Source organism: Monopterus albus, unplaced genomic scaffold, assembly GCF_001952655.1.
Source record: "Monopterus albus unplaced genomic scaffold, M_albus_1.0 scaffold34.1, whole genome shotgun sequence".
NCBI classification, from domain to species: domain Eukaryota; kingdom Metazoa; phylum Chordata; class Actinopteri; order Synbranchiformes; family Synbranchidae; genus Monopterus; species Monopterus albus.
In genome coordinates, this window is record NW_018127914.1 from 5,850,513 (window position 1) to 5,875,563 (window position 25,051).

General features: G+C 40.0%; 2 protein-coding genes across 3 annotated transcripts in view; both read left to right on the forward strand.

Moving 5' to 3' along the window:
- Positions 1-32: 32 nt before the first annotated feature.
- Positions 33-2,515, forward strand: LOC109958681 (ENY2 transcription and export complex 2 subunit). 2 transcript variants are annotated; one of them, XM_020597525.1, is made up of 5 exons: positions 33-117; positions 467-537; positions 633-703; positions 783-857; positions 2,277-2,515. In XM_020597525.1, exons 2-5 carry the CDS (start codon positions 470-472, stop codon positions 2,351-2,353), a joined length of 291 nt encoding a protein of 96 aa, XP_020453181.1. In that variant the 5' UTR covers positions 33-117; positions 467-469; the 3' UTR covers positions 2,354-2,515. The 2 variants fall into 2 exon arrangements, with proteins under 2 accessions (XP_020453181.1, XP_020453180.1); XM_020597524.1 differs by lacking the exon at positions 33-117 and adding an exon at positions 124-360.
- A 2,431-nt stretch (positions 2,516-4,946) lies between these two features.
- pkhd1l1.1 (PKHD1 like 1, tandem duplicate 1) overlaps positions 4,947-25,051 on the forward strand; it is a 40,767-nt gene continuing 20,662 nt past the window's right edge. Inside the window, exons 1-42 of the mRNA XM_020597527.1 lie at positions 4,947-5,515; positions 5,856-6,023; positions 6,194-6,271; positions 6,701-6,845; positions 6,932-7,040; positions 7,156-7,213; positions 7,304-7,397; positions 7,702-7,755; positions 7,983-8,056; positions 8,166-8,208; positions 8,470-8,540; positions 8,645-8,755; positions 9,630-9,722; positions 10,329-10,594; positions 10,750-10,835; positions 10,953-11,112; positions 11,959-12,088; positions 12,371-12,514; positions 12,817-12,971; positions 13,273-13,383; positions 13,471-13,620; positions 13,778-13,902; positions 14,026-14,189; positions 14,400-14,569; positions 14,960-15,092; positions 15,639-15,793; positions 16,223-16,345; positions 16,659-16,764; positions 17,094-17,201; positions 17,312-17,476; positions 17,655-17,776; positions 18,230-18,362; positions 19,043-19,235; positions 19,444-19,586; positions 19,761-19,865; positions 20,162-20,347; positions 20,590-20,763; positions 20,984-21,189; positions 21,424-22,409; positions 22,600-22,835; positions 23,968-24,117; positions 24,630-24,804. Coding sequence (XP_020453183.1) covers positions 5,969-6,023; positions 6,194-6,271; positions 6,701-6,845; positions 6,932-7,040; positions 7,156-7,213; positions 7,304-7,397; positions 7,702-7,755; positions 7,983-8,056; positions 8,166-8,208; positions 8,470-8,540; positions 8,645-8,755; positions 9,630-9,722; positions 10,329-10,594; positions 10,750-10,835; positions 10,953-11,112; positions 11,959-12,088; positions 12,371-12,514; positions 12,817-12,971; positions 13,273-13,383; positions 13,471-13,620; positions 13,778-13,902; positions 14,026-14,189; positions 14,400-14,569; positions 14,960-15,092; positions 15,639-15,793; positions 16,223-16,345; positions 16,659-16,764; positions 17,094-17,201; positions 17,312-17,476; positions 17,655-17,776; positions 18,230-18,362; positions 19,043-19,235; positions 19,444-19,586; positions 19,761-19,865; positions 20,162-20,347; positions 20,590-20,763; positions 20,984-21,189; positions 21,424-22,409; positions 22,600-22,835; positions 23,968-24,117; positions 24,630-24,804 — 6,245 coding nt within the window. The 5' untranslated portion in view covers positions 4,947-5,515; positions 5,856-5,968. The remainder of the gene's footprint in view (positions 5,516-5,855; positions 6,024-6,193; positions 6,272-6,700; positions 6,846-6,931; positions 7,041-7,155; positions 7,214-7,303; positions 7,398-7,701; positions 7,756-7,982; positions 8,057-8,165; positions 8,209-8,469; positions 8,541-8,644; positions 8,756-9,629; positions 9,723-10,328; positions 10,595-10,749; positions 10,836-10,952; positions 11,113-11,958; positions 12,089-12,370; positions 12,515-12,816; positions 12,972-13,272; positions 13,384-13,470; positions 13,621-13,777; positions 13,903-14,025; positions 14,190-14,399; positions 14,570-14,959; positions 15,093-15,638; positions 15,794-16,222; positions 16,346-16,658; positions 16,765-17,093; positions 17,202-17,311; positions 17,477-17,654; positions 17,777-18,229; positions 18,363-19,042; positions 19,236-19,443; positions 19,587-19,760; positions 19,866-20,161; positions 20,348-20,589; positions 20,764-20,983; positions 21,190-21,423; positions 22,410-22,599; positions 22,836-23,967; positions 24,118-24,629; positions 24,805-25,051) is intronic.

Genomic DNA, 25,051 nt, shown 5'->3' on the forward strand with positions numbered 1-25,051 from the left:
ACAAGATGATGAAGATGATGATGATGGTGGTGGTGAAGTCAAAAAGACACGTTTCCTGGCTTGTTGCACACGGAGCCATTTTACAACGAACACGACCTTCCCGGGAGTTCATGAAAAGTTGAGTTATCTTTTAGTTCCTCATAAAACTATTTTTGTCCCTTAAATGTTCTTATTTAACCATTGCAGCCCAAAATCAGTCCCTGGAAGATGAACAGATGTTTCGTAGTTGTGCAATTTTAATCGGTTTGCGGCGAATTAGCTTACCACTGCCAAAGCGGAACTGTTATACTTTTATAGTTTTAGACGGTACCGTTGCGTAAACGGACTGTATGTTCCCCAGCTGATCCATTCGAACAAAAGGTAACGTTTAGGTTGTTGACTGCTAAAGTAAACATTTTTCTATGTTTTTGTCATATCATATCATATCATAGAAACTGATACAGCTGCTATTTTAAATAATTCTTAGATCATGAGCAAAGACTCCCAAATGAGGGCTGCAATAAACCAGAAGCTAATAGAAATGGGGGAGCGGGAGCGGTAAGCGAGCCTTTTTTCTCAGTGATTTGATCATGAATTGTCTAGAGATAGCAGTGGTTTTTCAGATATTCATTCAGACGTTTGTGTAATGGCAGGTTGAAAGAGTTACTCAGGGCCAAGCTGGTGGAGTGTGGATGGAAGGATCAACTGAAAGCGCACTGTAAAGGTAGTGAGAGTATGTTTGGAAGTAATAGAAGTGTGGTCCTAAAAACCTCATCACTATAGCCACTAATTCTTGTATCCAGATGTGATCAGAGAAAAAGGCCTGGAGCATGTCACAGTGGAAGACCTGGTCACAGAAGTCACACCAAAAGGCAGAGGTACTGCACAGTTGTTAACGTACAAACACAACAGCAGGTTGGGTGTATAAAATATGTTCAAGAAAACAAAATCCACCACCTTACTAGCTCAGTGCACACTCCTGCTGCACTTTGTTACACCCCACAGGAATTTGAATTTGGGGAATGTGAATAGAACAATCCACACGACATCTAGAATAAAATTTGATGAGACAGGTTAAGCTTTACTGGTCGAAGTAGAGACATTCAAGGTGTATTCAATGTTTAAAAAACTAGTTCTAAATACAATATGAACATTGATTATATACAAAATTGTGCACTGAAAGACAATTTTAAATGGTTCTAAATATAATTGTCAACATAATTGACTAGACTACAGACTTAAGAAACACTGAATATTTCAGTCATAAACACAATGCAGCTGTAATAAAGAGCTGGAACAAGCTGATACACAATACATACAGTATGTGGTACAGGGAGACAGGCTTCAGTGAAGATACTTAATGGGAAAATATGGGGAAAACTGAGGTTTTAACAGATGAAAAAGGAATTATTTTTAATTGTACTAGTTTTATTTACTAAGTTTTAAAAAAAAATCTCTTCTTACTTGTAAACTGCAAAGGAGTCCACATCTGGCCAGTTTATACAGGGACATTTATAAAGTGGAATCAGGTCAGATCTTTACTCAATAAAAGTTTATTTGCCATATAAAATGTTGCCGTACTTTTCCATCAGTTAGTATATTCTAAAGTAATGGAGCAGAATACTTTACAATATTTCCAGGAATGGAATGTCTTCTCAAGCTGTTACTTCTACACTTGTAACATTTTTCCGTTCCCTTTTTAATAGGTTTAACTATGCTGAGAGAAATGCTACTCAACTTTTTAAAGATACACAGCTAATTGTTGACCCAAGTGTTTGTTTGTTTTTTTTACCCTAAATAGTACTTGAAATAAAATGTGCTGTCTTTGTCAAGACTGCTGCTTTACTGTCTGTTCAGAGCCTATCATGTGTACTGGACAACATAATGCTGAAAGCTGTTATTGATATAATAGTTATAATATTTTTACAGTATAACAGCTGCTGAATATTGAAATTGATAATATTGTAATGCAATGCAAAAAACCCTGCAGCCCCAAAACGACAATTAAATTTAACCTTACCCTTCATCAAAACAACACAGATAAAATCTGATCGTAATCGTGATGAATTCAGGAGTCATTATAGGGCTTTTGTTTTAGAATCCATTGGTTTTAGCAGGTTGTACATAATAAACCAGCCATCTGATAGTCACCATTTCAAAGTTAACAGCAGTAGTTAATAGCTTATTCATTATAATTATTTAGGACTGTTGCTATGGATTGGATCACAGATATGTTTCTGTTTTTCTGGTCACTGTTCTGACATTCTGACATCTCTTTTTTTATGTTCTCTCTGCAGCACTTGTACCAGATAGTGTGAAAAAAGAGCTCCTTCAGAGAATCAGAGCTTTTCTAGCTCAGCATGCGACCTTGTGAACCAGACAAAGTTTTTTTTACTCGCTGTAGATCCAAACTGATGTTTGTTCTCATTGTGAGCAACGCTGAAGTATTATTTTTATTTTGTATTGTGTTTTCGTATTGTTTTTAGTTTGTTATGCAGCAGTTTTGGGAAAAAAAATAAATACATTCATACCTATTTTGGTCACTGGGGGTCCTGATTGTGTTTTGTTGGAATTGCTACTGAGGACTGTTTGATTCTTGGTGAGACCCAAAAAATGCAGACAGACCTTTTTTGCCATCTCTTTTCTCAACAGACGGCATTATGAGTGTTTTGTGCTATAAACAAAAGTCTTTGTCCTCATCCTCTACATTGTTGTGGGACTCTTCAGTTCTCCTAATTGAGGAGAGGAAATAGAGCAAGATGCACTCACTGTCTGAACCTGCAGGATGACACATTTTCTCTCAGATTTAATGGAAATTACTTGTTTTGTGCAGTTCTCAAATAACAGACAGTGTCAGGGGTATTTCTACACACTGAGTTTTTAGTTTGGTGCGTGGGCAGTGAGAGACCTTGTGTATGTGAGCTGTGCATCTTCATATAGTACAATGGGTCCCTGTGTGTGTGGTTATTATGTATGATAGCTGTCAGCGCGTGGCTTTGCCAGCACACTAGAACAGATACAGCACTGAATGCCAATTTAAAAAAAGGAAATCTAATCGTATTCAGTTGATGTTGATCCACACCACTGAAGTTTTAACTGTACGTTTTGGTATCTCCAGAGCTCCATCCCTCACACCCACACTGCTCTCATCGCTTACCACAATCAGTTTTCTGACTCCCACCTAAACTAATGAGGAATTTGAAAAGTGAACGTGTATATTACTTTAATTATTATATAAACACTGCCTAAAGTGTTGGCAGCTGAAATTGATGCTGATATTAGCTTCATGCCTTGAAACGAAAATCATTTATTTATGAGCTCAAAATATATAAACTCAAAAAACAGTAACAAAGAAAAACATTTTTCTGTGCAGCTACTGTTCCTCCTGTATTGTCTCTTTCTCCCTTCTCAAATACATTTTCATTTTGACAAACTGAAAAAATAACTGATGAAATACATGGCTAATGTATTGACATATGTGCTTCTCAAACAGTCCAAAAAAGTTCAGGATTTTATTTCCTGTGATTCCCCATCAAATGTTGGTTTGCTGCACTCACTAATTGCTTTCACCGTACACCCCTACCAGCATCTAACAAGACCAGCTAACAACCAAATGTGAGAGGAGTGATTGGCTGACTGGCGCTGCATGACGTCTGTGTAATAATGATTTTATTATCCAAGTCTTAAGACCTTAAACAATTGTCTCTCACTATTGAGTTTGTTAAATATGACAATGTTGTTCTCCCACTTTATTTCTCTCACTCATCAGCTGCACATGTTTCTGCCTCTCCTTGTTTGCGTCCTAATTTAAAGCTATAGTATGTAACTTTTATTTTAATATTTCTATTGTAGAAATCTGTTCCACAACCTGTCTTAATGTGGAGAGGTGCTGTCAGAGCCTCCTGTTATCTAGAGTCATTCAACATAACAGATACTAGCATCTAAAAGGTTTTGAGCAGGATTGACCTTTCCAACTAATCAGAGATTTTCAGTTATTTTTGCAGTAATGCTCATGCTGTTGTTCAACAGTCTTATTGCTGAGGGGAGAAAAAAAAACTGTTCCTTAAATGTATGATCCTTGAAGAAATGCTTCTGTATCTCTGTCCTGATGGCATGGGGGAAACTAGACTGTGAGACAGGTGAGATGTATTCTTTGCAATGTTCCCTCTTCTGCAGATACACCACTTGTTGTAATGTGGAATTATTCCATTATAAGCAAATAGGGACACCTTCTACTAATATAATATGCTGCCCTCATACTGTCACATTATCTCTCTGTTGTTGAGACTGTGCTTATTCTTTGTCCTGTAGGTGCTGATTTGTTGCAATTTCTTCTTCTTCTTGCCTCCATGGGCATCTAGCCAGTGCTGTAGCCACCTGGTCACAAAAAACATGCACATAGTGCTGCAGAACCTTTGTGGAAATTAAACATTTTTAGAGCTGCAAAGAAAAAATTAGCCTAAACTTGAACTTGAAACTGGACGTGCCCTGACATGAATGCTTTGACAAAGGAATATTGTGGTGTTGGATTGCAGTGGTGAAGGAAGTACTGAAATCTGTTACTTAGTTAAAACAAAACAAACAAAAAACCCTCTCAATTCAAAATATTGCTTAAGTAAAAGTACAAAGTATTAGCATTAACATGAATATATATCATTGAAATGTAATTATTGATCCATTATTGTGTACATCACTTTAATGTTGCAGCTGGTAAAGGAGGAGCTAGTTGTAACCAGTTTATATGCTTATAATTTGAAGTACAATACACACTGCTGGTTAGCTTGAGAATTCTTCCCTGGAGATCAATAAAGTCTTTTGATTGTACTGTAATTTTTGTATTAACCTTTAGTTGAAAAGTAACTAAAGTTATAAAATAAATGTAGTGGAGTAAAAAAAATACAACATTTACCTGTAAAATGTAATGAAGTGGAAGTACAAATTAGCACAAAATGAAAATACTCAAGTAAAGTACCAATACCTCAAAATTGTATTTAAGTACAGTACTTGAGTCTGTCATTATTACAGCCACTTTTATAAAACTTTCAACCACCACTGTGATTGTCTTTACATGTTACGGTTTATATATAACGTGTGAGAGTGAGGACACAATAACACAAACACCATTTTAACACAATCCACTAACAGCCCTGTAACTAAAGAGCACACTGTACAGGTGCTCATTGTGTTGAATTAAATATTGACAGTTGGCTCTATAATTGCAAAATAAGAGCTTAAAAAATAAATATTATGAGCTTTCTTCACAAAGGTCATGTCTTTTCAGTGACTGTTGGATTTCATTATGTTGTTGTTGTCACACATATTTGCATTCCAGTCATTTCTGCTTTAATGTTCAGTAACACTTCTTTTTACTTTGACATACAAAACCTGAAATGCCAACTCTTCACTATTGGCTTTTTATAGTTTCGATTTTTTTCTCTTTACTTCAAAGTCGAAGCTGTTCCTCATCATCATTTGACCCAGCTCCAGGCATTTTTGATTTAGACTGGTTGATTTCCCAGTCTCCTCCCAGTTTCAGGTGAGAGGCGTGACACAGAGCTACAATATATAGCAGAATGCACTTTTCATACACAGGGACAGTGTCTCTGTTTGACTCATTTTACAGCTGACAACACGTGGTCTTTATTCATTTTTAAATCACAGTTTAATTTAAAAATCTAACATTTTTCAACATCACTTGAGATTGATATCGACTTTTATGCAAGTATTCACAATACAGCTGCAAACCTATGGAGATGTATTTAATCTACTCAGTAGTGGTTTTAATTTTAAGGGAGACCATTTGAGTTTTCAGAGACTTTCTATTTCTCTAATATTTTATTTCATTTTCTGCTTTGTATTTTCTTAAAATCCTTCAGACAACATTCTGAAACAGCACTTTTTGACTGTGAATGGTTCACGGTTTTTCCATACCAGGACCTGAGCAGCAGCCTGCAGGTGAGACAGCAAGGAAATCTAGGAAATTTCCGGGATGGGGTCCACATTGAAGGTGATGGTTCTGTTCCTCACACTTTGGTGCTGCTGCAGTAAGTAGCTGGAAAAAAAATACATTGTTTATTACAGCTGACGATAACTGTTGCCTATTGTTTTGAAATTGCATTCTGTAGGACTAGTGTGTATTTTTAAAATATTTCATAACAAGTGACCTGCTCACCCAATTCTCAAAGGTCTCATATAGTTGTACATATATCTTCAGGTGCTCAGAGCGTTAACTACATATATCCAAATCGAGGGAGCGTCAATGGAGCAACACGACTCACCATTTCAGGAACAGGTAAGAGCTTACAACAGGACAGGTCACAGTTTGCACGGTTTAGTTCATGCTAATGTTTAATGCAAAACTATTACACTATGGTTTTGTTACAGATTAAGTTTTAAGATACCCATGAATCTTAATTTTAATTAATTTATGAGGCTTTAAACAGATAATGAGATATATTTGTTAAAATAATCAAAACCTTATCAAAAGATTTGATTGGCTGAAGAGCTGTAACTGAAGAATATAGAGTATGTAAAGTAGTTGTAGATTATTTGTTTCTAAATTGTTGTACAACTTCTAATCTAAAGTTTTGTGACTTTAGCTGAATTTTCAGTACTTTTTATGACCCAGTGATTTCCTTCATTTCCTGCCTGACTGACTCCTTTAAACCAGCACAACATTCTTGCATTTTTTGTTTTAAGGATTTATTTCAATGTTTTTCAGGGTTTGCCCAGCAGCGCCAGTTCCAGCTAAATCCAACAGATGACACATCTGGAAACCGTGTGACCCTGGTGTCAAACACCCTGTCAGTCCCCTGTGATGTGGAGAAAGGCTCAACACACAGCACCCAGATCCTTTGTTACACCCGGTAGCCTACACATCGGTTTAATAACCATGTAAGCCACTGCATGCATGTGTTTAAAGCATCTAAAATGATTCATTCATCCATCACAGACCCATGCTGAGTGATGTCTATTTGGTCCACGTCAGTGTGGATGGTGTTCCCATTCCTGACAGCAATATGTGTGGTGGCATGTACAAAGGATACCCCTGCAGCTTCTATGTAAGTTTGTAGGTAAAAGACTGACTGAGAATTTATTCCCTGCAGTTGAGTTTGGGTTTGCCTCACTGGTTGGTTTCTAACATTATGTTTCTGTTTGTACCTGAACTCTCCTCAGCCTGTCTCGTATTCCACCCCTACTATCTACTCTCTGAGTCCAGTCAGTGGTCCTCCAGGTGCAGCCTGTAGCTTCTTCTCTAGCATGTGGTGAATTTACAGAGTCTAGTTTGAACCATCATCTTAAACCTACTTCAAAATCTCTGCAGGAACCTTGGTGACAGTGCGAGGAAAGATCTACACTGATGTGTATGGAAGCAGCACGGCTGTGAGCTCAAACGGCCGCAATGTCAGATTTTTGAGGTATAAAATACACAAAACATAGATACACTTCAAAATGTTCATATTGCTGTCTCACCAAAATATATTAGCTCTTTAAAATGGGGGATCCTGTCAGTCTGCCTCATTAATATACGCTAAAGAAATTAGTTTGACACACCTCTTTTAAGATGTTTACTGTATTTGCATTGAAAGGTGGAAAGATCTCAACCCACTGATATTTATTCACTTATTTTAAGAAAATGTAAGACTGAGAGTCAGAGGACAATTTATTTGCTAGCTTGTGTATTGAAATGAAATACTCTTGTAACCCTCTTGTTTAATGCAGAGCCTACATGGGAGGAATGCCTTGTGTGCTGCTTAAACCACAGTCAGATGAACCGTAAGCAGTTAAATTAAATTACAGTAAAGAAAAAAATAAGCAAACTGTATAATACACAAGATTATAAACAATAAAAATGTCTAATTCAGATATTTTTCTTACCAACTTCAGCTGCAACTTCAAGTCTTTTGAGTAACGATGTTATGTTACATGAAACTGTTACAAATTATTTGGTCATTATTTTGTTATTTTGTACAATATTTAAAGTCTTTCAAATATTTCTAAAGATACAACCTACACCTGGACTATGAAACGTCTGAATGGGGATACATGAGCTGCAAAATGACAGGGACATATGTTGGTAAGCTGTTTTGATTCAGAGTTACAGCTGCTCTGAATATCTAATATAAAAAGATGACTTTTTAACTTGTCCAAACTGTCCTTTAATTATCATGTGTCATTTCCAACAGGGCATCACAACTTCAGTTACATTCTTGATAATGAATATGGAAGGTAAAACAAAGATACCTTACATACTCCAGTTTCATCTTTCTTCAGAAAGATTACTAACTGGATATATTCAGCCTTTGACTGTGTCACAATTCCTGACTCAGCCCTGTTTAAACCTGGAACTTTCTTGCTGTGAGGCGACAGTACCACCTAAATATATATATAAATCTATAAATGAACATTTTAAAAGCACAAATGGCTAAAAAGTGTTCCTCATCATTTGAACAGCTGTAATAATGTCCATTTCTCTTTCATACTCTCCAGGAGTTTACCAGACAAGAAGCTGTACTGGGTTTCAGCTTTAGGCAAGCTCTCCATGTTCCAGACTTTTGCAGGTATATTAGACAGCAAAGCATGTGCCCACAATAAATGTGAAACTTTTCAGAAGTGCTTCCTCTGTAGTATTTATTCTTGTTACACTGAAATGTTTGTTTTTCAGAGGTGACAGGAGTCTCTCCATCAAAGGGCAGCATCATGGGCGGAACACTGCTGACTGTCTATGGCCGTTTCTTCGACCAAACTGACCAGCCAGCACGTGTCCTTGTTGGAGGTAATCGTCACCATCAGAGCAGAAACAAACACCGTTAACACTTTGCCAAACATTTTGTTCTGAATTAATATGATGCGTCTCCACAACAAAAAACTGAAATCACGCATAGTGATAATCCTTTCCAGCACAATACAATGTGTGCATACTTCAAAATAAAACCATAGAAACGTTGCACAATAGAGACACAACAGACTGTGACAACCCCCCACTGTGTTGTCTTTTAGAAGATTTCCAAGGTCATGCTGTTGACTTTGAGTTGCAGCACATGCTTGACAGATAACTGTCACTTTTCTAGATTCATAAATACAGTTATCAGAATTAAATCACTATTCTGGTAGAACCTGGGCAAATTCATAAATCTGACACAGAATGCAGAGCATGAATAACTCCTCATTTAATTTACCTACTTAAAATTCAAAGACTCTGATTTACTGGATAATAAAAGTTATGTATTACAACTTTTACCTCATCGCCCATGATTTAAGGTTATAAAACTTAAGGCATTAAACCGGCTCTCCAAAGACTCATCTGTAGACCAGATTAAAGTTTTTGCGGGATTTTATGAAGACTTGAAAACTTTAGTCGCATGAGAAAAACGGTTCACATTCCACTTTTATCAGATGTCAGAGCTCACAAACTTTCATTTAGCAACATCAATAAAATACATAAGATCATTTAAACTTTATTCTTCCCACAGTGCAAGTGTTTGTGTGTAGCTTATCAAAACTGCTACATTTTGATAGGTTGTGTTTGTTATGTAGAAAAACTGAGCCTGGGTTTACTATTATAAGTACAATTAAGTAAAGTACAAGTAGAGAAGATAAGTGTTTTTTGTCCATTGTATTGTGTGTGAGTGAAGACACTTTTTCTTCAGGCCTGCCTTGTGAAATCCTGAGTGTGTCCGATGGCAGCATTACATGTAGGACTGCTGAGCACCAGATGAACACTGATATGAAGGTCTACCCAGGTGAGAAGATGCCTCCTCAGCCTCTGTCATTTTGTCTTTTAATGTGATGCAAATGGTTGTCTTGATCTATTCTGTTTGCTTTGCTTGAACATAACTTGATTGGTGGAAGAATTGAAAGTATTTGTTCTACTTGTGTCTTGTTTTCAAGATAATGATTTCACCCTGTCAACTTGTCAGACTGTAGGGGCTTTGGGTTTGTAACAAAGTGTGATCTCACTGTGACACTAGCACATATTTTTAATCATACAGAGCTGGGCTGACATCAGCAGCAGATACAATCACTGGCACATTCTACAATCTTTGGCATCTTTTTTTTGTAATAAATAAATGAAGATCGGCTTTAACAGCCATCCTGGTGACTTGAAAGCAAACAGTAATACCAAGAGCATGAATCATTTCAAGAGCAGGAAGAGCACCTGTTTCAGAAAAGCTCTCCTGAGTGGCCACTTTCAAATGACTGAAATGATTAATAGGTTATTAAATAGTTAGTTAATTTTTTTTGTCCTGTGACTCACTGAGAGTTAATCCCCACTTGTTTTAGGTCTAAGTTTGATATCCAATCACTCGTTTAAATTTTGTCACATGTATATCTTCATCTAAACTCAGGTGGCAGAGGCTTGAAGATGGAGGTGTGGAACAGAACATTTCCCAGTTACCTGACTGATATGGGGAGCTACAATGAGAACACAACTGGATACTGGTCGCAGTGGATCGACTCCATGCCCTCTTCCCATGTGCCTGAAATAGATTATTTCAGCTCACGATCCAGAGGTTTCTTTGTCCCTCCAGCCACCGGCAACTATGCAATTTTCATCAACTGTGATGACTATTGTGAGCTCTACCTCAGCAACTCCAGCCGCCCAGAGCATAAGGCATGAGAAGAGAGTTTTAAACAAAATACAGAACACGCTGTTTCATGTTTTCATTTTAAGTAGTCAAAGAAAATGTGTTATACTGTAGCAGTTGTACATATGTTCTGATAAAGTGATTTTTTTACTTGTGCTTTTTTTTTAAACCTCCACTTCAGGTTAAAGTTGCACATAACTTAAATGACCTCAGGTGGTTCTGGGTACCGCATACAATGGATGTAATGGCTCTAGAAAAGGAAAAGCCGTAAGTATGGGAGTAGGATTCTATGTAGCTCTTGAAAGCCATGACTCAGTAACTCACTGTAAAATGCACTAGCTGTCAACATGCTGAATTTAATTCTAAATATATTTTTTTCTGTAGCTACTACATGGAAATTCTGCACAAAGAATATACTGGTGCAGCTAGTGTCAACATTGCCTTGTTCCAAGCAGAGAGTGCTTTTACAGAAGACCAGACAAAAGATGCAGTCAATGAAGTTCAGGCTATCGTGGCTGAATATGATGTATTCAATGAGGAACAGGTATGTCGTGGCTAACATGCTTCTCATTTGAGGGATGTTTTCCTTAAACACAGCACACCTGAGATTATCTCCTCACTTCCCCTTGAAGGAGGAGTTAGATATTTTGGTAAATTTGCACCTTCTTGCAGTTAACTGAGAAGATCAGTGCCACAGATCATGAAACTACAGCCAGGGGAGAGTTATCTTAGCTTAGCATAAACACTGGAAACAGTTCACGGAAGCCACTGTGTCAGGTCAGTAAATAGTCAGGTACAACTTCTAGTGAAACCGCAACTTGTGTTTTTTTATGCAAACAGAAGATATAACATGCTAAGTAGTGAGGCTTGGAGGTGCTACAATGACTGGGCTCCCATTCACAAACAGTTGAGTGTGCAACATTCAGGTAGTAAAAACATTTTCACGGGGTCATAATAACTTATATGTGGACATTTTCACTATTTAGAAATAAAGCAGCTTGCTGGAAATCAGTCAAATTTATGTTTAGTGGTGTATTTGCAAAAGCCATCATCTCAAACTCTCAGGTTCCAGGGCCGTTATTCATCTACAGATACTACAGTGGTATCAATCTTCTCATCTAAATTTCTGCAAGAAAACAAATATGTATATTTCCTAAAATGTCAAACCATTCAGAGGACAGTGAAAGAAAAATTTCAACAGGCAGTTCTTACATGGCTTGATGAGAGTTTGCAGGCCATAAGTCTGAACCTATAATAGAGGCAGAATTAACTGTATTTGATTTTTCAGATCCACCTTGAATCATATAAATAATGTTCTTTCCAGCTGTTACGATGCCAGCGTGCTAACTAGTACTCCTCTCTTTTGTACCTCACTGGGACTGTTCCCCAGGTGGTTACCTTGAACTTGTGGCCCACTGCCGTCACCGCAGTCAAAGAGGTTCAGAAGGTGAGCATCAGCAGCAGCTGTCCTCTGTGTGGGAGCCCATTCTTCAGACTGGCTTACAAAGATGCAAAGACTGGTAATGTGAATTACATTTAACTCATTAAAAAATAAATATTTTGGTGCATTTGTATCTTGTCCTCTTAATTGCACCAAAGTGCATGGCTGGTAGCAGCACAAGAAAATCAAAATTGCTAAACCTGACATGGTTGCTCTAATCCCACAGGAGCAAACAAACCTAAGAGTATCCTAATGATCCCTATAGATATTTAGTGCATGTGCATTTTGCATATTAATTGCCTCAAATCTATGACTGCATCAGCAACAAATACTACAGTACACCTGCCTTTGTCACCTGTAGGACCAATCCCAGTCAGTGCCTCAGCGAACATAGTGGAAGCAGCCTTGAACAGCCTCTGGTCCATCACACCCGACACAGTCACGGTCACCAAACAGGTCGACAGTAAAGGATCTCACTACACAGTCATATTCAACTCTGACAGAGGTAAGAAGAGACTGATAAACAGGTCAAGGGCTTTGGGGGGTGGATTAATGTTTCTCTTTAGTGGTATGCAAACTGACTTCAACGTGGCTTTGGCCTCGAATTCCCACAGATTTAAATAAGGTTCAGTAGATAAATCAATAGTTAAAAAGTGTGTACAGTAACAACTAATCTGTGTAGAATTTTTATTTACAATTAGCATAACAGACTATTCTGCTACGTGGTATCACTGCACCTGATCTTACATTTGGTTTTAGCAGCAAAAGTGCAAAAGATAATTGATCATTTGTCTTTTTTGATTGCAGGTGATTTCGAACCTCTTGACTTTGAGGTTTTTAGTTCCAACGCCAACATTTCCATCTCTGAGGTCATCAAGGGGAGAAGCAGCTTGAAGACCTTCACTCTGCTGTGGGGGGGAATCCCCACAAAGCCCATTGCCTTCGACGCAACAGAGGATGAGGTCTGTTTTGTTGAAACCTCGGCTCCTGATTCCGTCTGTGCTCAGACATCAATAAACCTCATTATTCTCAGTTTGGCTGGGATAATGTTTAATACTGTAGGTTTAATTTTATAATGTTTAAGTAAAGTTTTTAATGTGCCATTTAGAATCACAAACAAAGCTCTTGAAATAATGTTGTGACTTGAAATTTGACATATAATATATGTCAAAATTGATTCTCGTTTTGGAAACTCACTGCAAGTCTGGCAGTGTAGTAGCTACAGAAACGATACCAGTGTCCACCTTGTGTGATTGTGAACAGGTGCAGTCGGCTCTGCACGACTTGATGAGACCCAAGTGTCCCACTGAGATCCTGAGCACTGAAGGCACCAATGTGAAATACTTCAATGACTTTGAAAAAGTCAACTGTTGGGTCAGTGGTGACAGAGCAAAGATGTGTTTGTGTAGTGCAGAAAAAGCTCTGCTGTCTGCATGTTAAATCAACTCTTTTTCTCTCCAGTTTGATAGTGGCAAGGAAGGGACTCCTATGGAGACCTCAGGTTTTTGTGGGTTGTGTTCACTGAGGAATGCTGAGGTTCTTTTCACGACCAGCTTCACCACAGAGTCTGGTGATGCTTATGGACCAGTTCCACTGGACCAGTACCCCATGGTATAACACAACTGCTTTATTTACTGTTGCTGCTTTGGCATACCCAGTTGGATTGGCACAGATTTTGTAAATTAGTGTCATTAAGAAAGTAACATATGTACAGAAATGTGCTGACTTGGACCTGGTCACAACACGTTTTCTATCCCTTTCCTTCCAGCTTTGCTTTGCATACAAAGGAATGTTGAAGGATGAAGTTGGAGTGATGTTTACTTACAGCAACAGCAAGGGCCAAGCATATAGGCAGATCACAAAGGTCAACACTGCCTTCACCAAGGGCCTCAAGTCAGTAAAAACCATAACAATTTGAATCTGTCAGATATATGCAGATGCTGGTTACATAATCACTCATGCTCTGTGAAATACTGTGTAAAAATGTAGAGTTTTTCTGTGATTACTTCCTCACAGATGGAGCTACAAATGCATGGACCTGTTGAGTTCTCTGCAGACAGACTACATTGGGAGCAAATACAGTCTGCTGGAGTTGTACCTCTACAAAGATGCCTCGGGAGCAGACTTCTATGTAGATGTTGTGCACATTGGAAAGAAATCCACCACAGCTGATGAAAATGGTACACAGTTTCTGAACTGGATTGAATATCAGAGGAATGTCAGGCTCTATTTTAGTATTTTTTTCTGCAGGAAATTACCAATTTTCAACAGCCCATTGTTTTGAAGCTTGTAAAAACTGAGTATGAGATAGGCTGAGCAGATGTTGCTCACTGTTACCATAATCTAACTGTTAAGCCAATTTTTTAATTGATCTATGCTGTTTCTCACAGCTGTTCCTTATAAGAGGAGGCCCTCACTTTTTGAGGGCTCTGGTCATTCCTTCCAGGAGATCATCGTTACCAAAGACACACCAGCTGTTTCACAGATCAGCTACAGGATCACAGCAATGCCGAATAATTGTGCCTTTGGTTTTCCACTGCTAGCCGTTGGCTTCATGCAGGTAAATAATTACTTTAATTTAGGTAGTGTAACAATGTCAGATCAACTACTATAGCAATCATGAACATATTATATTCCTCCTTTAGAGCGGTTTGGTAAACTGCAGAAGTGCGTGGATGTGTCCAGTTTAGGTTCATTTTGTTATTTAGAGTCAGGAAACCCAAATGTGGGCAAAGAGTGAAGCTGAAGTGAAGCAAGCATGTGGCAACCTGCTATTAGTTATCTCAGTCACTCCCTCCTTGAACCTCTGTGGTTTATTAGGGGGACAGTATTTTTTAAAATTGCCACTACAGAGTATGATGATGTTAGGATTGGAAGAACAGGGGTATGAATCTGAAAAAAGAGCTAGGTGTCTCTCTGACTACTTGTTTTGTCCACTGTCTGTTCAAAGATGTCTAGCAGCAGTGAGGACATGGCTGAGTTCAGCCAAGGAGCAGCCACTGTCACCATCACTCGCCCTCACAGAGCCACCCCTCCTCTCAAAGGCACCTTTGATGTGGAGATTTATGGAGGCAGAGCTGAAGGTGCAGTATTTTCATTTTAACCATTCTAACTATTCTGGCTGGATGCAGCCTGTTGCATAGATACTGTATGCTCACCCAAAAGATTAAACTCACTGACCCAACTCTAGTGTTGATTCACTGATAGAGAAACCTGACGCTGAGAGATGAAACACCCTCCATCAAAACAGAAATGATTAAAGTAGATTTATCTTTCTTGCAACCTGCAATTTAAAATAATCACAGTGTGTCTACAAACAGATCAGTAAAGATTGTGTTTGTGATAAAAAAAAGACCACAAACTGCTGCAAAACCATCCCACAGAGACACAAAACAACTACACCGAGACAAAAATGTCCATAAAGAGACTTGAAGGGAGTGTAAAGAAACAAAGACTTATGTAAATAAAACACAAAACAAGCAGACTTTAATCTCATAGTTTTCTCATAGTTTGTTCATGACTCCGTGTATCTGCATTCAGACCGCTACATCTACATCTATTCAAGCAGTGTGAGATATACAAGTTGCTTCTGCAGGGAGATGTCTCACACAACCAGTGCTTGTTCTCAGGTCTGTCTGTGGACATCAGTGAGAAGGACCTGAAGTACGCACTGGAGGGAATCGCAGGGATGGGTCAGGTCAGCGTGTCAAAGCAGGGAAATTGCAAAAACCTCGTTTGGGAGGTCAAGTGGCTCACAAAGCCTGGAGACCAGCCTCTGATCCAGGTCAGACTCCATTTCATAATTATTTTATTGTTATTTTCATTGCTCCTGATGTCTTTTAGCAGAAGCAGCAATATGACAGATGTGTGTTTAGGTCTAAATATATGTTTTAACATCTCTGTCCCATCTTATTTGGCAACTTCGTCGAGCATAATTCTTATTGTCTTCCTTTCAACAAAACCAGACATGACCACTATTTCCTTGATTTATTTAAGACCTTGACAGCTTTGTGACCCCCTGTTGTCACATCTGTTACTAAACTAACACCAGTATAGTAGTAACAGCTGCAGTACTGCAGCTACAGCAGTAACAGTACTAGGAGTAATAGTATCACAGTAACACCAGAGTCTGTTCCAGTAAACAATCAAAGTTCCTACAGGAAGAAACAGCAGCTTGGTCTTGGTTCCTGATTGTGATTCACTGTCACTGCAGGTCGATTCCTCGTCAGTTGTCGGAAACAATGTAGCCATGTCAGTCAGTGAGATAGTGCAGGGAGGACTGTTGATACGAAGCCTGACAGGAGATTTCTTCCGTGTCTGGGAAACCAAACCACAGGTACGACTGTGATTCATAAAACCTCAAGTACATTTGGTTTCGAGTTTCCACATTATCTGTAAACCATAGGCTTTGGCAGCTTCTGATCCCTTAATGTGTTTGTTTGCTTTTGTTAAAATCCTCTAGAGCAAGTTCAGTTTTTTGTCTGTTTGCATGATGCTGTCGTATTTGTATATTTTGTGCCTTCAGGAATTTAATTCCAATGTTTACATGCTACAAAATAACTGTTTTGTATCAGAGTGCTGTGACTTCAGTAGCAGTAACATCACATGATAGTGACTGTTGATGAGGAGTCTTGCAATGCTGTTTGCAGGTGGAGGTGTACATCAATGGCATTCCCTCAAAGTGTTCTGGTGACTGTGGGTTTGAATGGTCCGAGGACGCCACTCCAACTGTGACTGGAATCAGCCCATCCCGAGGTGACCGTCTAAACTACTGCTGTTCGTTGAAGAATTGTTGGTTTTTGATTTAATTTTAATACATAATAGTACATACTACCCAATTTCCTCTCCTTTAAAACATACAGACACCACCTACTGGTGTAGAGTTTGGTATGTCAGTATCATCCCATATTATCCATACTATTCCAACATGGAAAACATTCAGTGCAGGTTCTAAAATATTTCACTAATGAATACTCCAAAAAAGTATTAAATTGTCTGCTTTCACAGAAGACCTGTCCTATAAAGGCTGTTATATAAAACATGAAATAAGTTGCATGTGTTGTAACTATGCCTCCTTCTTTCAGGCTCTAATGGCCTGGGGACTCTCCTGACTGTTACTGGGACTGGCTTCAGGAGTGAAAGTGCCTCTATCACAGTGGGAAAGGCCATTTGTCAGGTCGAACACTTTACTGGTAAGTGAATAAAGTTTTGTCATACTGTGTTGTTATATGTTGTTAAATTTAGTCCATCTTTTTAAATATAGTGGACAGAGTTTAACTACATTTAGTGACCTGTATTTCAGCTACCAGTCAGGTGTGCAGACTGGGAAGTGCCAAGGCTGGCACCTACCCTGTGTCAGTCAGCCTTCCCTCTCTGGGTAACGCGCACTATGCTGGTGGCAGCATCTTCCAGTTCACCTACCAGCTCATTGTTTCTTCTTTCTCCCCGCTCTCTGGGGGTGTGGCAGGTAGGGCATTACATTTAAAACAGCTATAATGACCTGAAAAACTAAGTTCATCTAATCTTCACAGTTTCTTAGAGTCAGAAGTGTCATTTTGTTCATAAACAAGGGCAATGTCAATATGAACACACAAACACTAAGTGCAAATATTCACTGTGACTTTATAGGGTTTTCTTTTGTGCAGGGGGCACCCTGCTGACAGTGACAGGTTTCGGCTTCAGCCAGAACACCACAGTCACTGTGGGCAGTGAGGAGTGCGCAGTGGTTCATGCAAATGACACTGAGCTGAAATGCAGGACACCAGCTGTAAGTTTCCAGGTTCCCTCTCTGTAGGGCTAAGCCACTAAGCACTTCCTGTACATTTTATATTTATACCAACAACACTGTGCAAATATTATTGTACTTCCAGAGTAACTATTTCATTCATTTTATACTGAAATCATTTTGTCAGTGACATTCTGTCAAGTGAGCCTGTGCAGTAATTTTGCAGCCGCTGTGGCCACTGGTGGAAATTACAGCAAAATGGTTGTCATAAAAGGGACAGTTAAATAAAGATTATTTTATAAATTCAACTTTTAATATGAAAGAGGAAGACTGTGTTGTTTCTTCTTTCAAAAGTTATAAACTGTAGCTTTGTTTTAACTAAACAAGACAACCTGACGCACTAATAGTTTTCCTTCAGTTTAGCTTTGAATAAGACACTGGTTCCTGATTTTATTTTGTTGTGTAATTAATTAATGCTTACTTTACTTGTTTCAGGGAACTTCTGGATCACAGAGCGTCACAGTGATGGTTGGAAACATGAGTCAGACAGCCAGCGGCTCCTTCACCTACGTTAATAACCTCATTTCCCAGATCACAGCCCTGAGTCCCCAGAACACCACTGTGATTGGTGAGCTGAGTCATTTTTTATCCAGAACTCTAAATTAATTGGTTCTATGAGATCAGTATTGTTAATGAAATGCATTTATTTGTTTTTGTAATTTTCCCATTTGTTATAAAACCAGATCTGTAGTAGAACAGGTTACTATTCAAAACAAAGGCTGCTCCTGCTACTGTGTTTTCCCATAAGATCACCGGTATAATAGAGTAACTGAGTGTGATTATATATCACCTGAGATGCCTCTCTGATTGTTGAGGAGCATACTTTACCAATGTAACTGTATGCATTTGTAGGGAAGGGGCTCAGTATATTGTACAGTAGCGTTGTGTCCATGTCTGTTGTATGTTTTATTCTGTCTTTACTGTTCACGTGTGACTTCACTGTCACCAGGAAATTAAAGCAGAGTGTGAAAACCTTGTGTTTTCACTGTCATCTTATTAGTCTTGCTCCTGATGGGTAACACTGACTTGCAGGGTTTCTCTGCCTCTTTGCCCTTGCTAAACCTTGAGAAGCAGAGCTGTTGAAACAAATGTTTAATCCCATGTAATTATAGTTGATGTTACAGAGGCATCCACACACCAACAATACCAATTGATGTGCAGGACAATCAGTGGTGTTATCCTGGCACTTGAATGACAGAATCCTCATCATGGTGCGTTGATATGTTTGTGGGTTTTCTTTCCCTCTAGGCTATCGTCTTCTCACCATCTGGGGTTCAAACCTTGGAAACAAAGACAATGACAGCATCGTGTTTGTAGGTGGGAAGGAATGCGTCACCGTGCAGTGGACGACAACAAACATCACCTGTCTCCTCCCCGTGCTGCCGCCTGGCCTGTACCAGGTGGATGTCCATGTTGGAAACAGTGGCTACCCCCAGATGAGGTACAGTGGAGACAATTCCACACTAAATGAATTGAACTGTATTCTTGCATGTCTGAAAGCTGACACATGAAGTTTTGTTGAGATGTAACAGTAGAGTTGAAGATCAGGATTGTTAGTTACCTTGGTTGTTATGCTGTAATATTACAGCTGATTATACACTTCAGAGTTCAAGGATTGATTGGAATCTTTTTGTTTTTTTGTTTCATAGCAGTGGTGTGAATGCCACCATTGAATACATTCTGGAAATCTATAGCATCTCCCCACTGTTTGGCTCTTTAATGGGCGGAACCAGGCTGTCTGTGTCTGGCTCCGGTTTTAGCACCAACACTTCTGACAACAAAGTCTCTGTTGGTAAGCAACGCCCAGCTCAGCAGTTTAAAACAGACTTCTTACCACAATGACAGCTTGGTTTTTGTTGGGATTTAAATTACATTTTTGATCAAAATCAGTATTACTGCGCAACTGCAGTTGGATTCATACTGTACATGTTCTCACACACATTTTGTGTTGGTTGTGGTGTGACAGGAGGCGCCAAGTGTGAAGTGGAAGTTGCCTTTGAGAATGAACTGCATTGTGTTGTGCAGTTGGAGGAGAAGACGTACATCGTCACAAACCAGGGAGTCGACCTTAGTAGGTTTATGTTTCAGTCCTTTGTGAAGGTCTCAAACTAAATGTGCTCAAATTAAGTAAACACAAACAGGATTATGTTACGGAAAACTGCTGCAAACATGGAAGCTATCACCTGCAGATGAAATGTGAGAACAACTGTTTTCGACCTCTGGTTTACATTAGTTACAGTAGCTATGTTTAGAATAATATTTGCAAAGTGCTTAAAATCTATGTTGCTTAACCTCAGACAATGAAATCTCTCCTGTGTGTGTTTTCCTATGTTTTAGTCTTACTTACCATTTCTCTGTGTGCTCTAGCTTATGGACTGGGATTTGCATGGAGTCCTGCCTCACTCACCGTGTCTGTCGGAGACACAGTGATGTGGCGCTGGGAGGCGCCAGCCTTCCAGAGTGTTGGCTACCGTGTCTTTAGTGTTTCCAGCCCTGGTGGCGCCGCTTATGAAGGGGGACCATTCACCAGCGGCGAGACCAAGACTGACAAAGGTAGAGTACGGAGTTACTAACCTTCAACAGAAATGATAGGGAGCCCTCTAATACAGTACCAAACAAATGCTTTTTTCCCACTGTTTTCTCAAATACAAAGAACCATGCAAAGAGATTGGCAATTTTTGATATTTGGCTCCTGTCAAGTGTTATTTTATTTTGCAAGGTAGTACTATTCATGTTTCTTTCAGTATGTGTGAGAAACGAATGCAGACCATGTTGCTCTCTCCTGCTCTCCACAGGTGTTTTCTCTTACCGTTTCACTGCGCCTGGTGTATATTACTACAGCAGTGGTTACACAGATGATGCCAACCTCAGGCTGCTGCAGGGAGTAGTGAAAGTCAAGTCTTGGGAAGAGAAGAGCAGTGAGGTATCTGTCAGCGTGGGAAGCGTGGAGGCCAGGCGTGTGACAGGAGGTACATGGATATGTATAGATGTCTGAAGCTTTACTATAAATTTGCAAATGTAACAATAATAATTGATGAGTTTTGTGAGGATGAAAAGCGATCAGTCAAGTCAGATCAAGCAATTTTTTAAAAATAGTTTTACATCCAGCAGAGTCCAGTTGAGATCCATGTAAACATAAAAGAGCTTCAATTTCACAAATGATCAGTGGTTCAAACATCTTCCCTTCAGGTTCACGTTATGTTGCCGGGACGGCCCCACAGTGCCTTGCTTCTCCACAGTGCCAGCAGACCAATCAGACTTCAGACAGCCTTTCATTCAGCACCTCCGCCTGCTTCACCCCTACAGTCTACTCCATCTCTCCCAACCAGGGCTCATACAACCAAGTCATCCACATCCAGGGCAAAGGCCTCAGTGACACGGCCTGTGCTAATGAGGTTAGCAGCAGTAGATAGATGGATTTACTGTAGACTGGAAATTTATTTTTTGATCAGTGAAAGAGAATCTCACAGTATCTTCTATCCAGGTACTTTCTTCTTTAAAACATATAAACAGATACTAAAAGAGCACATACTACAAATTAATATACACGTGACATTGCCACATAAACCCATCTCTGTGAGTGTGACTATTTGTGCCGAATTTGTTTTCACACTCTCTGTGTCCTGTAGGTGACGATAGGAGGTCAGCCCTGTCAGGTGATCAACAGCTCTCAGACTGAGATCTTCTGCCAGCTCAGTCCCAACAGCAAACTTCCCATCGGTGTCGCTTTCCTTGTAGCCGTCAGAGTCAACAACCTGGGCAAGGCAATCATCAATGTGCCAAAAGAGCTCGACCGGCGTTTTGTTGTTCTGCCTGTGGTTGACTCAGTCTTGCCTCCTGTCGGCAGCCCCACCGGCCTCACGAGGCTCATCATCTACGGATCTGGCTTCTCTGGGGGACTGGTAACTGTAGCTGATGAGCCCTGTGCTGTCGTGTCAGTCAATTACACCTGCATTATCTGTGACACCTCCCCTTCTCTGCCACACACTGGTGAGGTTGTCTTCTACAAGGGCAGGATCGAGAGCTCCTGTCAGTCAGACTGCTCCTTCATGTACTCCTCCTCTGTCACACCCACAGTCACCAACATTTCCCCCAATAGCATTGATGGTCAAACTACTGTCACCATCTCTGGCTCAGGGTTTGGAAGCAACGTGGATGATGTGGCAGTTTTCGCCAGCGGCAGTGAGCTCAAAGTCACAGCCGTGACCGATGGCAACATTTCAGTGAGCGTTAGCACTCTACCTGCAGGCGACTACCCAGTCAAAGTGATTGTGAGAAGCACAGGCCTTGCATCTGGTTATGTCACCTTGACCAGTCGTGCCCAAGCCGTCTTGAGCCCCATTGTGGGGAGCCTGGCAGGAGGAACCCTGCTTGTCTTTTCAGGAAATGGCTTTGCTCCAGGGAATACCAGTGTGATGGTCGGTGGCCAACCCTGCCAGATTCAGAAGGTGATGCCAGATCTGCTTCGCTGCCTGACGCCTCCTCACAGTGAGGGGATGGTGACTGTCAACATCAAGGTCTTCTTGGTGCAGTATCCTCCTCTCAGCTTCAACTACTCTACAGCCTACACCCCTGTCATCAACTCCATCAGCCCCACCACTGGTAATTATGATTCATCATATCATGTACTAGTAGTAATGTGTGCTCACAGTTAGTAGGGAGAAAATGTCTGGCAGACAGAAGCATACAGCTTCTCTGTTTATCTAAAAAAAAAAAGCAACACACTGATTCATTGTTTTATGCTGTATTCATATTATCCACTCCTGTAATCTCACCCTCATTACCTCCTCTTCCTCTCTGTTTTTTTCCATCACACTCACAGGTTCAGGGTATGGCACCGACCTTCAGCTCATCTCCGTCACCATAAACAACATCCCCTGCAATGTGTCGACAGTGTCTGACACACAAGTTCAGTGCACTGCAGGTGACAACCCAGGAGGGGCCTACCCAGTCATGGTGGAGCACCAGGTCAAAGGTTACACACAGTCAGATGTCACGTTCATATACGAGCTGACTCTCAGCAGCGTGCAGCCCAGTGAGGGTAAGCACTAAAACTATATACCAGTATTGCTTTTGTTTTTGTTTTTGTTTTTGTCATTAATTGTTTTAGGCCCCATTAAGACCAGTCTCACTGACATTAAACGCATACGATTATTTCAGACAAGTTTGGCTACATTATAAATTAATTTTGAAAAGCTAAACTGCTCTTAAACCTGGAAGCACGAACCTTTAGAGCACCATTTAGATGGCAACAAAGAGCAGAGATGTTGATATGGGTGAGTATTTTCTTTCAGAATATTTCTGGCTGTGTGGAGGCAACAAGTCCTGTAGGTTTCTTCCAGCGAGGGCAGAGAAAGGCCAGTTATTTCCTAGGTAGTCTTGATTAGACTCTGAAGTGCCTTTCTATCTGTGGCAGAGCAGTTATCATACCAAGCTGTGACACAGCATGTTAGTACACTCTCTACAGAGCTGTGGTAAAAAGACAAGAGCAATTCACTAGACAAGTTGATTTTTCTAAGTGTCCTCACAAAATAAAGACACTGTTCGGTCTTCTTAATCGGGGCTGTGGATTTGTTAGTCCATGTCAAGTTATTTGTACTATAAATACCCAAAAATGTGAAGTGGGAAACTATGTCCACCTCCTACCCTTCAGTATTTAGAGGGGTAGGGTCTACACATTGCCATCTGAAGTCTATTGTATGTTAAATTTGTGGTTTTTATCCACACTGAATCCAAGAATTTGTTGTATTCTTTGCTGCTCTAATGATTACAGTGAGTTTAAGTTCCACATGATCTTCTTTCCTATTTTAATCCTTTATTTTTTCCTCTTATATTAAATATAACACAACAGCATGCAAGACAATGGAAAACACACAGAAACAGTTACATAGGCTATCTGAGAATAGTAAGAAAAGAAAAACACAAAAGTTAAATATACTAAACACTAAAGAGGAAGAGAAAACACACCCTCTCACAACAGGATTAGGTTTGTCCACCCCTACAACCAAATATTTAAAAATACAAAGGGAAGTTTTGCATATGGGACACAGAGGGGATTTCTGCCTTGTGCGGTCCACTTGACATCAGCTGTCATTGCTAGAAAAGGTTTGCTGTTGTTTTGAAAGGGTGTCGATTGTGAAGTATCTTAAATTTTCTCCTTGTCTGTTATTCAGGGAGTTTTGGTGGTGGAGCTCTGCTGACCCTCCAGGGTTCTGGGTTTGACCCGTTCAACTCCACTGTGATGATCTGCGGGAAGGAGTGTAAAGTTTACAGAGATATGTCAACATCAACTTGTCTGTACTGCGAGTCCCCACTGAACAACGGTACCTTTATTTCACACAAACAATCCCCTCAGTGCTGTCCAGGGAGTTTTGATTATTTATATTTAAATAATACAATAATATATTTGGCCTTGCAAGCAGCACTTCAACAAACAACGTCAACACAAGGTCTGTACCAGCTTTTCTGGACCTGGTGGTAATTTTCAGTTTCCCAACTTCTGAAACTAAACCTAAACCTTTGCATCCTATAACAAAAAGTGACCCCGTCCTTGTCATACCTGACTGTATTTGTTAGAATGTGTTTCAGGATGTGAAGATGTTCATCTAATCAAAAGCAAACCATCTTTTTAATAAAGGGTTAAAGGTTTTCTCTTTATAACTAACTCAGTCCTGTCTATACTAAATTTAAGAACTCTACTGCAGACAGCGTCTAGGAATGTCATCTGTACATCTTCGGCTGGCTGTTATCTCTGTGCACATACAGTGTCTTCATCCTTCCTGTCCTTTTATTGTTGCATGTGCCTGTCTGCGTGTGTGTCCTTGTCTTCTCTCAGGCGCTCAGTCTGAGGTCAGCTGTGTGATTGATGTCATTAACCAGCAGAATGCCGTCCACGTATCAAACGGCTTCACATACAAATCTCAGTTAACACCGGTGATCACGGAGGTTTCTCCGCGCAGAGGAGGCACAGCTGGAGGCACCCGGCTCACAATCGCCGGCTCCAGTTTCAGGTGCAGTAACAGAAGAGGCTCTGTGCAGGTGACTCTGTGAGAGCCACACCCAGATTATAAAGCCCTGGTTAAGAATTATGAGATCAACTTCCTTAATAATCTTGAACAATATATAAATAACTTAAAGTTCCATCTATCCATCCATTTTCCTCCTCTTATCCGGAACCGGGTCGCGGGGGCAGCAGTCTAAGCAAAGATGCCCAGACTTCCCTCTCCAGACACTTCCTCCAGCTCCTCTGGGGGAATG

Excerpts from the sequence above, each read along its gene's own strand:
- LOC109958681 (XM_020597525.1), top strand. The coding sequence starts at position 470 with ATGAGCAAAGACTCCCAAATGAGGGCTGCAATAAACCAGAAGCTAATA. Across the intron at positions 704-782 it reads ACTGAAAGCGCACTGTAAAG|ATGTGATCAGAGAAAAAGGC; the intron begins GTAGTGAGAGTA and ends TCTTGTATCCAG. Across the intron at positions 858-2,276 it reads AGTCACACCAAAAGGCAGAG|CACTTGTACCAGATAGTGTG; the intron begins GTACTGCACAGT and ends TTCTCTCTGCAG.